The sequence below is a fragment of the Oreochromis aureus genome, linkage group 18 (assembly GCF_013358895.1).
Source record: "Oreochromis aureus strain Israel breed Guangdong linkage group 18, ZZ_aureus, whole genome shotgun sequence".
Lineage (NCBI taxonomy): Eukaryota > Metazoa > Chordata > Actinopteri > Cichliformes > Cichlidae > Oreochromis > Oreochromis aureus.
The window spans coordinates 6467995-6486100 of record NC_052959.1 but is presented as its reverse complement, the minus strand read 5'-3'; the positions used below and the strand labels follow the sequence as shown (position 1 = coordinate 6486100).

The 18106-nt window shown below is 40.5% G+C and overlaps 1 protein-coding gene across 9 annotated transcripts in view; it reads left to right on the top strand.

The window, feature by feature from the left end:
• The window catches only part of carmil3 (capping protein regulator and myosin 1 linker 3), a 94539-nt gene extending 77224 nt beyond the window's left edge, over positions 1 to 17315 (top strand). For 5 of the 9 annotated variants that reach the window (XM_039601794.1, XM_039601793.1, XM_039601795.1 and 2 more), the window contains 12 exons: positions 1474 to 1599; positions 4353 to 4419; positions 5880 to 6067; positions 6845 to 6924; positions 9414 to 9533; positions 10455 to 10623; positions 12417 to 12789; positions 14087 to 14193; positions 14304 to 14511; positions 14830 to 14901; positions 15224 to 15343; positions 16574 to 17315. In XM_039601794.1, the coding sequence (XP_039457728.1) occupies positions 1474 to 1599; positions 4353 to 4419; positions 5880 to 6067; positions 6845 to 6924; positions 9414 to 9533; positions 10455 to 10623; positions 12417 to 12789; positions 14087 to 14193; positions 14304 to 14511; positions 14830 to 14901; positions 15224 to 15343; positions 16574 to 16614 (1671 nt within the window). In that variant the 3' untranslated portion in view covers positions 16615 to 17315. Of the gene's footprint in view, positions 1 to 1473; positions 1600 to 4352; positions 4420 to 5879; positions 6068 to 6844; positions 6925 to 9413; positions 9534 to 10454; positions 10624 to 12416; positions 12790 to 14086; positions 14194 to 14303; positions 14512 to 14679; positions 14902 to 15223; positions 15344 to 16573 lie in introns of those variants that run through there. The other 4 variants (XM_039601796.1, XR_005608973.1, XM_039601797.1 and 1 more) reach the window with 4 other exon arrangements.
• The last annotated feature ends 791 nt before the right edge of the window (positions 17316 to 18106 follow it).

Genomic DNA, 18106 nt, shown 5'->3' with positions numbered 1-18106 from the left:
TGCACACAGATATGGTCGTGATAACCCACTAAAGTTCAAACCAAGCTTCAGAATCAGAAAAGGACTTTGAACTTGTCCCAGTTGTTGGTGTTTTAGAAACTGTGGATCTACTGGGATTTTTCCCCTCATCACCATCTCTAGGGTTTATGGAGAATAGTCCAAAAAAGAGAAAATACCCAGTGAGCAGCAACTCTCTAGGCGAAAATGCCTGTTTGATAAGAGTTCAGAGGAAAATGGCCAGAGTGCTTTGAGCTGATGTGATGGCAACCGTACCTCGAATAACCCCTTGTTATAACCAAGTTATGCAGAAGAGCACTTTTGTAGTATCATCCAGTAGATTATGAGTAATTGAGCAGAGGGTGTACAATACTTGTGTCACCACTTTGCAATATGTTTATCAATGCAAAGCAATTATAAAGCTCCTGTGCACCTCCAATGAACACCAGTGAAATGTTCTCTATCGTGTGCCCCCATAGCAGCCCATTTAAAATAAATTCATAATAATCCTGGAAAAGTACCCATTATGTACATATATACATAATAATGGCTAACAGAATTAAGAAAGTCCTCCTAAGCTGTGGACATTCATTCAATATATTCCATATGATGCTTTCAAACATTAATATTGTTAGGGATGTTGTGTTTCAGTGCTCCTATAAATCTGGTATATTTATTGCACATCGCATACATGGTTGATAAAATAATAATCCTGCCTCCAGCCGTATCAGTGTACAAGCACAGGATAGGAAATTTCTCAAGATCATATTGAAATATCAGCGAAGTTAAAATTGAAACTGAAAACATTTAGTTCAGCCATGTTAATAAAAACTCAGAACTGTACAAGCGTAGTCTGGATAAATTCTTCTTCGTTATTCCAGGTGAACAGTAGCATACTGATGCGTGCAGTTACCTGAAGAAGACACCCTGGTTCGCATGTCATTAACATATAGGATGAAGATATATAGGTATAGAGCTTCGTTCTTTAAAGAGAATATTGAACTCAGAGGCCAGATAACAACTTTATTTAAGCTGGTTAAGGACATGATGAGACCCTCCGGGCTCTCCTCTCCATAAAATTAAATTGTTTAAAATGAAACCAGCAGAAAAGCAGGGAAAAAATCGACTCTTAGCAATAACACGGCCTCCCCTGCTCTGCTTGGCATTCAGTTCACCACGTCTGCTGTTACATCTCATTCTCCTTTCTCTCTTTTGGTGCAATGCCGGTTTGTCCTCTATCGTGCCTTACTCTGCTTTGATAATCAAGATATTGTATTTAATTCATATTCTTCATGGGCTTTACAAACGGTGGTAAAGTACTTTTATCTTTGTTTGTGAGCTTCTCAGGTACAAGGGCAGACATGCCTCTCCTCCGAGATAGCATTTAAGGATATATTTCCAGATGTCATCACTGCGCGAGTGTGAGCGTTTGTGTCTATGCAATGATATGTGCCTTTGGTGTGTGTGTTGCATCAGTTGCGGCAGGTGTCTCAGGCAAAGCGTTGGGACGATGTCGGGACGGGCAGACGCACTATCAGACAGTCCAGAATAGTCGAGTCTCTGGAATTCCCCGATGAGGACTTTGGTGTCAACCTGGGAATAGTAAGTGTTTGAGACACACACTGACCTCATGGGCACACTTAACAAGAATGAGCTTCTTCATTTAAAAAGAAGCATGTATGATTTCAAGGCATGAATATAATACTTAACTGACTGCACCTAAAATAAGTAATAAGAACAAATCCAGTTTTCACAGACAAAAGACAGAGGAAAAATATCAAGTTACATTTGATTTGATGGTTTAGAAGAGCCAAAGCAAACAATGGAAAGATGTCCACCTTTGATCTTAAAAGGTCAATAAAGCATTCATTCTTCCAGATGTGCTAATGTGTTCCACAGCACCAAAAATTGGGTTCATACCACATAAAAATCAACCAAATCTGGTCAAAGGTTCTCATCCATCTTTGACTCCTTCAAATTGGGGGAGTCTGTAAAAATGTAAGGTGTGATTGTTTTTTCATAATTTCATAACTCCAGGAGAAACAGTGGGAGAAATATTTATTAGATCCTCTGCTGAATTTGTACATTTGCTCACTGGTAGTTTGTAGTTTCAATAAGGAAATCAACAGAATATCAACCAAAAATCCACTGAAAACACAAAAAAGTTCTAAATACATTTTTAATATCATTGAGAAAAATAATGATTTTATCCCAAAGCAAAACATGGCTTAGTACTTGGCCTTGTAGTTGGTCACCAGGTTTGCACCTATCTCAGAGGGATTTTATCCCACTCCTCTTAACAGAAACTAAATCCTGTAGGTTTCTTGGCTGCTGGCTGGCAACTCGACACTCAAGCTCCCTCAACAGATTTTCTAAAAGGATGAGATCGGAGAATGGCTAGGCCACTCCATGACCTTAATGAGCTTCTTCTTTAACCACTCTTTTGTAGGCTTGGTGGTATGCTTTGGCTCATTGTCATGCTGGAAGATGCGTCAATAACCCATCTTCAGTGTTCTGTCTGAGGAAGGGAGGTTCTTCTCCAATACTTTACAGCACATGATCATGTCCATTGGTTCATCATTGCTGTGAAAAGTCCTATACCCTTAGCGAATAAACAGCCCCAAATCATGTTACCACCACCGTGCTTGACTGTGGTGATGGTGTTCTTTAGATCATACTCAGCATTTCTCTGACTATGCGGGTTGAGTTGATTTCAAAGAGTTTGGTTTCATCTCACTGCAGCACTTTCTCCCAAGTCTTCTCTGCCAGTGAACATCTAAATGTTGGAGACATAAGATGGGCCTGTACATGCACCTACCTGAGCAGGGGGACCTTGTGGGCACTGCAAGATTTCAACTCATTACAGCGTAGTGTGTTACCACTAGTGTTCTTGGTGACTGTGGTCCCAACTGCCTTCATATCATTAAAAAGCTCCTCCTGTGTAGTTTTGGGCTGATACACTACGTTTCTCATGATCATCCTCACCCCATTTGGCAAGATCTTACATGAGAATGAGGATCATTTTATATTTCTTAAATTTCCAAATAATCACACCAACAGTCGTCACCTTCTAATCAGACTTCTTGTTGATGGTCTTGTAGCTCACTGCAGACTTGTGCAGGTCTACAAGCTTGTCCTTAATGTCCATTGACAACTCTTTGGTCTTGGTGATGGACGCGTTGGAATGGAAGAAACTGATTCTGTGGACAGGTGTGCTTTATACAACAAGTCGAGATCAGGAGTGGCTGTAATTGATTTAATCAATTGTAATCTGTTTTTTACATGGGCACGCAGCCAGTCTGTGGGATCCATGTCACTGAGTGCTTGTTTCACTCAGTGACATGCAAAACAATACTTTTATGTAGTGTAAATTGTTTTTTTTCTGGATTTTTGGTATCCTGTTTCTCTCCATGAAACTACCATAAAAATTAGAGACTTTTAATTTCTTTGTGTTCAGCAGGGGATCGAATAATAATTTCACCCACTGTATCCACATTAAATTTTCATGGTTCAAATGGATGCTCTCCTTGCAGTTTGTTGCTTTGTTGCCTGTTCGGTTTGTCACTGTCTAATTTGAAACTACACTTCTCACTAAAATTGCTGTGAAACGTGTGTTCAGTGCAGTGTCCTCATCACCTGGCTTTTTAAATGAGCATCGTTTGATCCAGAATCCCTCTGTGATCCAGGCCCTTTAAAAATATAACATTTTGGGCACAGAATGAGAAATTAAAAAAATCCCAACCAAGAAGGAGGAGGCCTTTCATATGGGATAACATGATTTGACCAGATACACACTGCACATGGTGATATTAGCCTTAAAAATGTAAAAGTTTTCTCTAGTAAATATTGGAAAACAGATAAAACATTCAGTGTACCGATGCTTGATTCACTTCTGTTTACTGGTGCAGTTTTGCTGTTGAAACTCTGATCTGTTCCACCATACTGACGCTCAGAGCTGGTTACAAACAAATTGTGCTGAACAAAAATGACATTTTTTCAACTTCAGATCAACCAGCTTTTCTCCCCTTCAACACGAGTATTTTCATTGTGACTCTTCTCAAAATCTAAACAAATCCCACACTTCCTGTACCCTCCAGCATGCTGTTGTTCTGACCTTTACGCTGTGATTTTCTAAACAGCTTCTGCATCTTTTCATTGCTTTTGCTTTACTCCAGTTGGATTTTCTGTGAAATACTGCACATGTATCTCATTGATCTACTTTATTTCATTCATTTATATTTAGCAAGGATGGGATTCTTTTGTCCATTTAACTTTTTTGTGTGTTGTAATTGTGTTATAAGTGAAGTGAAGGCATTTAAAAACATATGTATATGTACAATGATCTCTTACAAAAGGACACCATGGCCATTAAGAAGCGGAGCTCCAGAACTAGAAGAATTCGACCCGTCTCCACCAGACTGAGTGAGTGTTCAGTCTGTAGTCGCAAATTATTGCTGTCACGTGGTAAAGTACCGTGAAATACAATACTGCGCAAAGGTCTGAAGTCACCACTCATTCCTTTATATTTTGTTTCAGAATTTGTTGTAAAACCTTTTGTGTACTAGTTCTCCTTCTGCTTTCAGAAGGCCTTTCAAAGTTTTTCTTTGGACATGTTTTTTCACTCATTTTCAGCCCAGTCCTTTTATCTAAGCATTTTCAGAGAATTGATTTTATTTTATTTATTTATTTATTGTGAAGCCACTTATCACTGACCTATTAATCATGCAAGCAAAAGAAGACACCGCATTCGAAGGATGAACCAGTGTTGTGTCTAAACATGACAGACCCATTTTTAATTGCGTCTTTAGGCACTGTGTTACAGTCCCCCAAAAAACTGCCGAATTTTTTCCCTTTTTTTTGTTAAATCTACAAAAAATATTGATTGACATGCATAAAATAATATGTCTGCACCAACAAGGTGATTCTCAAAGAGCTATTAGACCACAAGTTGTCAGATCTCAGCATGGTCTACAGTGTGTCCTGAGGAACCTTGACAAGGAAAAGACAAAAACACAAAAGTGTTTGCTGTAGTGTTTGCCTTTCAATTTACAGCAGATGAAATGTATCTAATAATCATGTCTTTAAGAAATAGAGACTGGGGGGAGACCTGATACAGGACTTGAGACATGCATCCATCCTCCAATGCAGTAAAAGAATACCTGGATAGAAAAACACACAATGGAACATTATTAGTCATGGATTGGCCTCCAGAGCTCAAACCTAAACATTATTGAAGCAGTGTGGGATCATCTTGATAGAGAACAGAACAAAAGAGTTTGACTGTCCTTCAAGAAGCCTGGAGAACTGTTCCTGAAGACTATAAAGAAATTAAGAGACAGAGTTCAGGCTGTGTTGAAGAATAGAGGTGGACAAACTTCCATTTCCCAGCAAGATATGGAGTCATGAAGGGTGGCTTGAGACTTTTGCACATTACTGTTTTATATAGATAGCCAATACCAGGGCAAGAGTCACTTGATCTTTGATTTTTTTTAGTAAATAAAGTAGTTTTTCGCCTACAGAAATGAGTGTCCGTCCAACATGGTATAACGACATAAGAGATAATGTTGTTCAATATTTATTCTGTTCTTTTACTTGGCTGTAATCAGTATAGTAATATTTCTGTAGATAGAATTAAGCATTTTTATAAAATAACATTGTTTTCTGACACCAACCCAACCATGGGTGAGCCTTTTCCCCACTAGTGGGATTTGTCTACCAACAGGAAGCATTTTTTTCTCATTTCAAAAGCAACAAAAATGTGAAATTCACGAGCTGATTGCAAATTTAGTCTAATCATACATTTAATTCCAATCAAAGAGGAATTTATCAGTGGTATTGCATAAATGAAGTTCTGTCACAATCCATTTCCCTTCCTGTTATAGGTTTAGGTGAGGAGCCCAGTTCCTCTCCGACACCTTCCGCTCCACCTCACTCTGCCCCTCTTACCCACTCGGCATCATGGGAGTCTCTGTCCACCCTCCCCACCAACGGTTCCCCCTTACGTCACGTGACCCACGCCAGGCCACGCCCGCCACGGCGACACAGAGCAGGACACCTACCTCCTGAATCCGTGAGTTTGTGACTTGGCAGTGACATTTGACCATGTTATGAGCTTCAGTGGGCAGGGATCAGTGTCCCCTACAGACTAACAGGGTCCTCAGAAAGGCAGCTGCTTCCACAGGATGTATACTGACCAGTTTCACTGGGCTCTTTTTAAGTGAGTTTTTATTGCACCTGTAGCACCACTGTATGTGTTTAACTGGCCTATTTTGATCTGATACTGCAGCATGAACTTCAGTCCATGTATTTCCACAAAAGTGCACAGAGGGAGGCAGACGAGAGAAAGTAAACCAAACATGGCTTTTCTGAGGTGTTTTTTCTTTTTTAAATCTCTTGGCTGCTGTATGTGAACTTTTGTTATTCATCTTGTTTTCATTGCCAGCGGCACCTTCCAAAAATAAGCTCTCTTTAAAATAGGAAGCTGTCGCACGTGTCTCTGTGATTCAAATGGTAATCATGCGCAGCCATCTCCCCTGGGCCGCAGGGCAGCCGCTAACTTAGCAGCTTGTTTGTTTAGAGACTTTGTAAAGCTTTTTTTTCCCCCTAAATCAGTACAAACTGAGTTAGGGCAGCATGATGAAGAGCTGTTTTACAAACAGATTTCTGTTGGCAGCAGATTCAGGTTTATCAGCCAGCCATTAGAAATGATAATAACTTTTGTCAGCCTTTCAGCCCCTTTGTCGGCATGGCAAGACTGATCATTGTCATACTGTGTGTGTGTGTGTGTGTGTGTGTGTGTGTGTGTGTGTGTGTGTGTGTGTGTGTGTGTGTGTGTGTGTGTGTGCAGCATTGCTCTGAGAATGGAGGAGTCAACATGCTGGAGGACGGACTGCCTGATTTCTACAGCAAACGAGTTTTACCTGACAGGTAGAATCCAGAATCGGCTCAGTCTCTGTGCAGTCATTAAGTATGTGATCAATTCTTTACTACACTGAGCCCCGAGGACGACACACAAGACAAGACATTGAGGGAACTGTGTCTTACATCTGGTGTATCAGTAAAACCTGTTTCTATTGTTTGTCATTTAAACAGTAAAATGAAAAACAAACACACAAAAAAACAACATACAAATAAAGTACAATGTAACATTTTTCATTGTAGTTTCTTTTTCCCTGCATTTCTTAACCACACATTTAATTTTACCTTGTACTTTTTATGGAAACGTATGCTTCTGGACACATTTGCACAGCCATTGTTGGTTTCCACTAAAGTAGCTTTGTGTGATTCACAGTTCAAAATAATCCTTTTTTCTATTACCTTAGGTCTTGGTGCAGTCCTCGAGTCATCCTTTGTTTGAAACAAACTGTTGTATCTTCCTTCCTCCTCCCTTTAAGTCAGCTTTCTGCTGATTTTTTGTACCTCACTGACAAAAGATTTAACAGACGGTGTGAGAGCTGGTCAAGTCACTGATATCATACAGCGCTAAAAGTAAAAAACAAGTGTAGCATTTAGATAGCAAGAAAGCATTAAGATATATGCTCACTCATATTTCAGCATTTACAACTTTGTTTAATATCGGCATCTACGATTGTAGCATTGTGCACCATATGACGGAGAATAAGGAAGGGCAATTTCTGAACGTTAAGAAGAGCACATTAGCTGCGTCTAAAGAATGCAGACGGTGCATTTTAATTTGCTGTTTAAATCTTTGCAAGAACTCTGCTGTGTGAACCCGTGATAAGTTTTAAGGAGTAAAAACACAAAGCTGGAGACTTGCTGCTGGACATAGTGGAACATTTAGCAGCTAAGAAACCACATATTTTGTTGATAGAGACCGAGTGCAGTGCTTAAAGGAGAGTAATTACCAGAGTTACCAACTGCCACTGCAGAACAATCCTAATGATATTCAGTATGTGCTCAATGTGTCAGCGAGTAACTGTTTGCTAAATCTTTCACCATGTCAGTATATGAGGTGATTAAAATTCCAATGTTACTCCCCACAAAAGTGGGAGTAAAATCAGTTAATGCACATTTAAGTCAATTACAGTATGCTATTCACTGGAAAAATTCCCATGTTCCCAATTTTTCTGGGCAGCGTTGGTATATTGGTGGTGCCATGTGGATCAGTTACTGAAGCTGTATCCTCAAAGACTCAGACCCAGAAGGAAACGTTGGCAAAGAAGATGGAACTAAGTGAAAATAATAAATAATGAATGAACTTAAGGATAGCTGATTGACTCTGCAGTCCCTCTAACCTCTCCACAGAGTGAACATATTTAGGTTTATTTTTTTAATTTTGCAGGATTTCAGCTGTTTTGTTTGGGTACTTTGGAATTTTTAACTAAAAACTATATGTTCCTACCCTACTTGCAAACTACCTTGAAATAAATAGTCTATATAGCATCGAGCATACCGGTGGAATATTTAGCAGCTGAACTATTTTCTTTAAATCTGAGTAATCTCTGAGTTTAAAGTGGTGAGTAAGTAAGTATTGGATTTAAATTGATCAGGCAAGCACAAAACAGCTGCAGATGAATGCCAGAATTGCCCCAATAGATGCAAAGAAGATAAATAGATGCTGAGTTGCTGACATGTTAGCCATATCAATAAATAAGGCCAGTTTATTATTTTATTATATTTCACAGCTTTGTTTTCAAGTCACAATGAATTTACCATAATCTAGTTAATGTTGTATAAGAAATTAAAACCATTTTTTTTACTTTATGAATATACTGTATGTGTAAAATAAAGTATGAATTATTACATAACTTTATTTGCGCTAATATCCCAAATAACCAAAGTATTTCTAGTATTAGGCCAGTGCTGAAAGCTGAACTGCTTTTTTAATTAGTAAATATGTGTTTTAGACTATTTCCAAAGTTTGGGTTAAGGCTTTGGTGTAGTGTAAGATTTTTTATATTTATGCAAAGTGAAGCTCATTTTAAGCATTATTCCTTTAGATGTCATAGCTTAGTAACATTAACTGTTTGGTAAAATCGGCATGGTTTTGCATCTCAAAGCTGGACAGCACTATGTAAATGATGGTTAACCCTGCAAGTGTTTTAAAGTTACATCCCAGCGTATGCTTCATGCTCAGCAGCAGTGTGCTTAGGCAGCAGAAACACTGCTTCTGTCCAGAGTATTAAACCATGCGTTCAGGACTCGGCATACTAATTATGTTTCCTGTTATTGTCAAACGGTTCATTCATATAATGTAGTCGGATGTTAATTCTGGGATCAGCCTGCCACTTATGACTTTCACAGAATACTGATAAATACTGGCTGCTGGCTGATTGCATTAACAAAACAAAACAGTCCAAATGATGCTGTCTAGCTTTAATCTCACTGTGTGCCTACCCTCTTACCCAATGCTTTAGTTTACTCATTCCGTTTTTTTCTCTACTTTTCACTTTCAGTCAGTTGTCGTCCCTGCATCAGGCCCAGTCTCTGAGGAGGAAGAAAAGGCGAAGTGTGTTGTCCATTTTCTCAGGATTCCGCAAGAACCGCAACTCCACCATCTCTAATCAGGACTCGGAGTGAGTATGCAGCACAGGAGCCGAGTGGAAGAAGTGAAGGAAAGTAACATTTAAGAGCACACGCCCAGAGAATGAGATGGCGGTTAAATTAATCCAGCGCTGGGCATTAACGCCACTTCAAAACTTCATGAATATTTGAATAGGAGAAAATATTTCCCCATCCCCAGCTGTTTTCCTTTGCTTTGAATTTATGGCGCTGGATGCATTTGAGCTGCTGTTACATAATGGCGCTGGAGTTAGAAAGCGTTGGGGGAAAGACTTTGCAAACTTGTTTTTTAAAAAGAAAAATCATTTGCACAGATTAACAGCTGAGTGGGGGAGAATAGCACTTAATAGGCACACTTTGTTCGCTTAAACTACACAGCTGCACGAAACAAACGAAAAGGTTTCTTAGCAAGAGCCGCAGTTTGTTTTTCAGCTCAGAGGTGTGCTTTAAAAAAAACGGTGATGCCTTTGCCTCTGCTGGTTAACAGCCTTGCTGCGGTGCAGGAATTTCACACATACGCTGTAGGCCGAGTTTTACAGCAGTCTACAGGAGTCTGAAAGAGAAGCATGGAAGCAAAGATGACTCATCTGAGGGGAAGTCATAGATAGAAATAGTTTCTTAAATACAGTATGATGCGTTTTGTAAGCTTTCACCTGCAGATTGTTGCTAAGCAATCAAAGAGATTGTTTGTTGCTGCGCTCACTTGGCTTGCTCTCTACATTCATTTCTTTTGTTTTTTAACAGCAGCACATTGTGTAGGAAGTAAGCTGTCGCACTTCAGAAAAACTGCAGTGTTTCAAACTGATGGCATAGGAAGCGTGTTACTGTAAATTCATAAGCATAATAATATTGTATGCAAAAAAATGTAGTGTATGGTTTATGATTGAAGTCAATTAGAGGGACCAGTGCTGAAAAGTCTGGCTTTTTCTGTCCAGCAGCGCCTCAGAGAATGTCTACTCCATGATTCAGCATCCTAAAGACGCCGTGAGGTCAGAGAGCGTTGTCCCAGGAGCAAATGGGAGCATGCCTTCACCTCGCCCAACTCAGAGCATGCCGGTGCATGGGATGAGAACTGCCAGCCCCCCCTGCCTCATCCAAAGACAGGTACAGTGCTGTGAAAAGTTGGCTGTTTGAGCTTTTGTAGATTCACTAATGTCTCTAACTAACAGGGGCAACAATGAGACATCTCCCAAGTCATGTTTTTACAGGTGGAGGACACTGACATTTTTCCTCCTCATCTTTTCTGGCTGTTTTTCACTAGTCTTGCATTTAGCTAGAGTCAGTATCACTACTGGTAACATGAGGTGATACCTGGACCCTACAGATGTTGCACAGGTAGTCCAACTCTACCAGGATGGCACATCAGTCCTGCTAGTTCCACAAAGTTTGCTGTGTCTCCTCCATCTCAGGAGGCAGGCAGTTGCTCTAGGAGAGCTGAACAGGGCTGTAGAAGGTCTCTAACCCATCAGCAGGACTGGTATCTGCTGCTTTGTGCAAGGAAGAAAAGGATGAGCACTGTCAGAGCTACAAGCAGGACACTGGTGTGAATGTCTCTAACCAAACAATCAGATACAGACTTTATGAGGGTGGCTTGAGGCCCCTACGCTGGTGCAGTGGGTCCTGGGTGCACGACAATGCCCAGCCTTTGAGACAAGAATATGCAGGCAGTTCCTGGAGGATGAAGGAACTGATACCATTGACTGGCTCCCCACGCTCGCCTGACCTAAATCCAGTAGAACACCTCTGGGACATTATGTTTCAGTCGATCTGATGCCACTAGGTTGGACCTCAGACTGTCCAGAAGCTGAGTGATGCTCTGAGAGATCTGGGAGGAGATCTCTTAGGACTCCATCTGTCATCTCATTAGGAGCATGCCCCATCATTGTCAAGCAAGCATGTGGGGGTCATACAAAATACTGAGTACCATTTGGAGTCGCTGCATCATTTTTTAAGTTTACAGAGTGTCTTTAAATTCAGCCTCTGTAGGTGGATCATGTTCATTTCCATCAAACAATCCACCCTTTCACGTCTAGCACATTACCCATGTCAGTATAGATCTGCAGCTACATCTGTATCCTTTTTTCCCCATTGTAATCTGATGTGTTTTCAAAGTGTTCATTTAATTTTTTGGAGCAGCATTAATTATCTGATGGATTTCCTGATTGTAGATTGTGACTCTTCAGAAATTGCAAGTGTACGCTTAACATCCAAATCATTTTTCTGGTGCCTGTTAAATTATTCTGCCAGTGTACAGTGCACCAACTGCTACACCAGTTACAGGGACCAGTATGTTCATCATACCACAATTGCATTTCTACTTTTCAGAATATGAAAATGCATTCCTCAGGGCTTTGGCAAACACAGTGACTTGATAAAAGTGTTTAATAGTTAAAGAAGATTTTAAAGTTTAAATTAAATACTAATGCATTGCTTTTTCCATTTCTTTTTCAAGTCTGCTTCCAGTTTAATTCATGAGTGAGCGGCTGGAACCACCCCGCTACTTCTTTCTATAGTTCTACATGACATGTAACAGTGCATGGCCGTGTGCTGTGCGAGCCACCTGCTGTTCCCAGTCTTTTTATGTGTCTTATTGTAGTAGCTTGCCCAAGGTGTGGAGGGCTATTTAAACTCTGTGCTGAGGGATGGCTTAGATTACTCCAATTCTCTCTTAAGTAGAGCCCGTGGATCCTTAGTGATCATTAAGGGGATTTGAGGACATCCACTGCAAAAAATGAACGATAATTTAATTTTGTTATAATTGAATTCAACAGAATACATTTTAATTAAGGCCTTTGCTGTCTCCATTGTTAGCACCAGATTAGAGAGTTATGCTATTCATTAAATCATCAGCGATTTGACTCGTTCTAACTGTGTCCGTGGCTTCTGTCCTCATCCAGTCCACAGACCTGGTCAGCATGGTGTACAGCTGCATCGGGGCAGAAATCGAAGACTCCGATGGCAGCAGCAACTGTGACATCAAAGGGACAGACCAGGATGCTGACAGATCAGTCACCATCTCAGATGCCCCGACAGATACTCGAACTAACGGCCACGTGGTGTCCTCCAAACAACAGACGGACAGACAGATGGAGACGGCCAGGCAGGAGAGGATTGTGCCCCTGACAGACTCGCAGACTGAGATAGAAGATGATGTGCAGAGCGGTGGAGGTGGAAGCATGGCCCCCTGTGGGCCAAGGCCAGAGCCGCCTCCACAGAGTGCTAAGCCCAGTTTGGCTGTCATGAGGCAGAGACACCTGCAGGAGAGTTTAGGTATTGCACCTTAAACAACAACTGAAGTTCTGTTACAGTATAATATTGTAAAATGTCCCTATTGGATAAATAAGTATCCAACATGATAATAATCACATGGTATAAATATGATGATAAAATAATAAATGATGAAGATTCAGGTGTGACTCTTATTAGAATGACTGATAATAATGATAATTCTAAAAATAGACTCACATCTGTACACATGGCACGAATGCATGTGGTTGACCCTGATATATTTTTAGATCACTGTCTTGTTGAATAAAAGTCCAAAGGGAAAACAATCAGAAGATGTCATGTTTTTAAAGAAGAAAAAGAGCAGAAAACTCACAAAAGCTGCAAAAACCGTGTAGACGAATGTTAAAGTGTGTTTAATGAGAGATGCAATACGAGAACAGACGATGACATGATTGGCTTTGTCCTGAAGGACAGCTTCTTCAGCTGTAGAGGCCTTTTGTGGAGAAAGAGCCATTGTTACGTCTCAAGTCTAGACTTCTTAATGGGCAAAACCTCCGAGTATTGTAGACTGCAGTCTGACTCAAAGGGATTAAGAGATCACTGTAACAGAACTGGTCATGGCATAAAATCAATTTTAAAGCCAGCAGTTTGGCGTTAAAACGGAGAAAGGGTGCAGGGATGTGCATCTTTATCGTCCGATTGAAATCCTTAATGCAAGCTGTGGACAGCAGCACATATAAATAGTTGTCTCTTAAAAGCTGGAGCAAGCTCTTAACACAGAAATGGAAAAGCAATCCAGGTTGGTTTGTGCTTTCAGCCCCTTCAGCCAAAGGCTCCCATTCCCAGGTTCGTGTGAAATGTGTGCTGCTTGCCAATATTCCTGCATCAGGTCTTATTCTGCTTTTCTTATCTTACGTCATGTATAGTGTATATGTACTGTTATAGTGGTGGATGCTCATATTAGACACGTTTCAGATAATGTGTTTAGTCTATGAATAAATAATCACCGTGAACCAAAAAACTCTTCAGGCTTCAGAAAGACGGGCTGTCTTTGTTTTTCTTTGTCGGTTACTTTTTGCTCTGTGTGACATCAAAGAGTGGATGTAGTCGTCTCAGGAGAACTAGCAGCAGCACCACCCACATGTGGTTTAAATTTTTGTTTAGTGAGGGGCAGCCAATCAGAAGGAAACTGGCCTAAAGTCAGAGTGAAAAGAGGCAGTGGATGAACTGAAGGCAAGACAGCTAAGAATAATTTTGACCTGTGAATCATGCAAGGCTACTATAGAAATCCAGAAATAAATTGAGTTTTTTTTGTGTTGGCTGCTTTTTGTTTTCCCAGAAGAAGCAGGGAGGCTGGAGGCAGAGGGAGACCAGTGTGAAAGGAAGCGCGAGGAGAAACATAGAGGGCGAGGGCCAGAGGGAGAGCGTCCTCTCATTCCCAATAAGGTAACTATATGCTGTATGCGCTGTATGTACTATAAGAGATTAGAAGAAGAAAGCACATCTTGTTGTCATATTTTTCGGTTGCATAGTCAAATTTTGTGCTCCTCCATCAGCCCAGCCTCGATGTCTCTAGAGACAAGACCTCTCCAGATAAGGCCAAGACCTCCCCTGTCACCCCAGCAGAAGAACAATTCAATGATCAGAGATGTTTACCTCCTGGTCAACCCATCGCTGAAGGTGAGGGAAGCACAGAGAGGATGAGCCCACCGGCGTCTGTCATACCTGGGATGGAAGCAGCAGATCCTGCCGTAATCACTCACGGTAACCATGTCATTTTATATCTATGCACAGTCATAGCAGTCCAAAATGTCTCCTCTGTTTTTTCTTCTTTTTTAAAAATAAAATAATAAATCTGGAACTTTAACATCATCATCACGAACGTTCTAGATCTTTACATTCCATCCATGGCCGTCTTCTTTTGCTCTTCAGTCACAGGAACCGTTACAGCCCCAAAAGTAAACGGCCAGATCTCTAGCAGGCAGTGTGTTCTTAATGATGTGGACAGAAAGGGCAGATTGGCATAATAAGATGCAAATAATTGCTGTGATCTTCCCAATTAACAATAACCAACAAACACAGATGAGGAGGGAGGCCATAATGGATTTCCAGCAACATCACATCACACCAGGAAGTCCAGCTCGTTTGACATAGGTACTGTGTGTCTGGTGCCGTGTTTGTTTCTGCAGCCCCACAGTTGTGCATGCATTTTGTAGTACTGCGCAGTAATACGTAAAGATACAAATGCACGTCTTGTTTTTTTGTTGTTGTTGTTCATAATTCATAACAATGGCGCAACGCCTTTGTTATTTTTTATCAAACAAACTCAGCGTGACTCTCCTATTTGATGTGCTCCCCACCCCGTAGAGCGTGCTGGCTGCGCATCAACTTGTTGCTTTACCCTGCATCCTTTATTCTGAGTTCCTGTACCCCACTATGTGTGTGTGTGTGTCTGTCTCATGCCATCTATTCCCAGGCATGGAACGGGATGTGCCCTACGATCTGGAGAGGTCTTCAGATCGCAGATTCCTTGTGAAAAAACCCTATTTCCCTCAGTGCAGAAACAGGTCTCTGGACTACCCTGCTGGGACCGGGTGTATGTATCCGTCTCTCTTTCCTGCAGATATGTGCGGTATGACGAGCAGCATGAAGTGCATGCGTGTTGAGATTTTTGCACAATGTATTTTTTTTCTTTCCCACCCCATCTTCTTTTTATAACAATAAAATCTTTCATTCATATTCCAAAATCTTCAATAATTTGTTTTTAGCATTTGCGGAAGCCCAAACGTGTACACGCTTAACAGAGATGAGTCATACCCTACATATTGAATGCAAGCCTCCTTTGCCTCAATTGGATTGCCAAAGAAAGAGATCATAAAACATAATTTAAAGATGGAATTTGGCTGTTTTCCAGATATGTCTCATTGCAGCTGGCAGCCGGATCTGACACTGCTTGGGATTAGTGTGCTGTTAGATGAGACCTTCTCCCTTTTTCAAATGAGGACCTTTTATCTCCCCTCCTTTAATTGGAGCAGATTCTTTCCTTGATATCATGTTCCATTATTGTGCTAATTGGCAGTACGGTTTAGCTGATTCATCATCACTTCCTGCTTTGAGCAGATTGACGCCGAATGTGAAAACCCCGGGGCAGTGGAATTCAGCTCTAATGACATTCCAAAAACTACTGCCAATTACCCCAGTAATACAGAACTATATATCAGCAAGCTGCTGCAGGGGACTCAATTATCATCACTATGAGAATGATAAAAGGCTCCACATGTCACGAGTGGCGGCATAAAAGCCGGTCGTAAAGAGCGTGCGGGGTCCTCTGTGACCTGTCGGGATGAGTTTAGGTGTATTGGAAGTTTAAGCAGCGCATTGTCACGTTTGTGTTTCTTGTCTACACCGAGAGGTTCTTTTTGCATGCGGCAGATAATATCTGAGCCTAGCTTCAGGTTTTTTAAGCTCTAAGCTTTTTTATCTCCACCCATTCATGCAAGCTTAAAAAATTACATTTGAAATATCACCTTCTAAAAGTGATGCAGAAGACGGCCATCTGTCTCCATAGAAGTGCAGCTTTCAGTTTTATTTTATTTTTTGGCCACTTGGGGGCAGCAGAAACAAGCTGTGAACCGCTGACCGTTGAAGAGTCATTGCTGTGAACACAACACTGACATTTTATCGCCCTACATATTTCCGGATTGAGCTAGGCAGCAACATTAGCATTCATTCAGAGTAGTGTTTCAGTCTAACTGTGGAATTAAGTGTAATGTAGCTGTCGAGCATATTTTTATTCCCACCACTCACAGTACATTTGCTTCTGTAGGTTATGAAAGCCCCCAGCTTGGTAACAGAGATGCATTATGACATTACCTGTGGACCAGGAGACGTTTGCTGGGAAGAAAAGACTTGGACGCGGAGGACTGGAGAGAGACGAGCTTTTAAAACTGTGGACTCGGCTGACAAAGATTCAACAGGATGTCTTTTTTTTTTAAATATATTTTTATTTTTAATCCCTGCAAACATTTGTTGCTGAAAATGCATGTACTGTATGCCGGTTTTGACTGCTTGCACTCGCTATTTTACTCTCAGGCATAAACAAAGCTCTACTTTTCATACAAACACAGTGGATCAGTGTTTCTCCAGTATGCTCACAAACAGCTGTTTTATGCATTTGTGCAAATATCATTTAATATTGAAAGCGCGTCTTTTCATGCCCTATCTGTATTTAACTGACAATCTGTGACTTCTGAAAGTGAGTTTTGTAGTGTATTTATTCTAATGGGATGTATATACTGAATATATAACTGCACTAACCATTGTGGTAACTCTGCCAGTTAACAATCATGATTTTATTTGTGATAACATATCATTTGATAACCGTGTTTGTAAGTATGCTTTTGATGTATGCTGCCGGTGATGACTGAGAAACGTGTTACCATGCACTCCTGTCTCTCCAAGAGTATTTAAACTAGACAGTAGATCATTTTAATCAGATTTTGCGGGCCTGAAAATGAGTATTTTTTCTAAAAATGCTTCTATGAATCCAAATAAATAAAAGTGACTTTCCAGAAGGAAGTGGACTGCTGAAAGTTACTTTCACAATACATTACATTAAATGTAACAATGTGTCAGAGTGGCATCCGTTTCTAAAACGGGAACAGTTTAGCTGTCGTCATTTCACCATTTAGGCTGTGTTGTTGCTGAAGTAACACAGTACTGTGCTTGTCTTGAGCCACCCGTCATTTCTTTATATTTTGCTGGGGAAATGGGAAATGGGTGATTTTTTAAAGCAAACATCCACAGAAATGCCTCAGGAAAAAACAGGCTGTCATTTCTAATGAGCATGAAAGTTACTATTTGTTACCGACTTTATTCTTTAACACAGCCTGAACTCTCTCAGGCAGATTTCAGGAATAGTTCTCCAGGTTTCCTGAAGGACATTCAAAGCTCATCTTTGGATGTTTCTACCTTTTCTTCTGTTCTCTGTTAATACGAATGTTTTTCTATTTCTTATGAACGTGACACCCATTCATCTGCTGTCAACTTTTTGATTTTTTTTTGATGGATACAAAAGTGGCATCAGTTCTCTCTTCTAACTCTCTGCAATGAAGAAAAAGCGCATATCTACCAAAATATCTGACCATTGGAAATCTGATATCTTTACTTCTAAAGTCAAGTGCTTTAAACTGAGACACTTTCACACTCTGGTTTTAACTATCGTTGTCTCTTGTGAGTGCTCCAGTTTTGTAGAGAGCCACATTAGTGGTGCTAAACTCTGCTTTTGTAAAAAATTTGAAATTTATGACGCAAAATTTTATATCTCTATGCATTTTCAGTGCTTTGTCTAATAATGGGC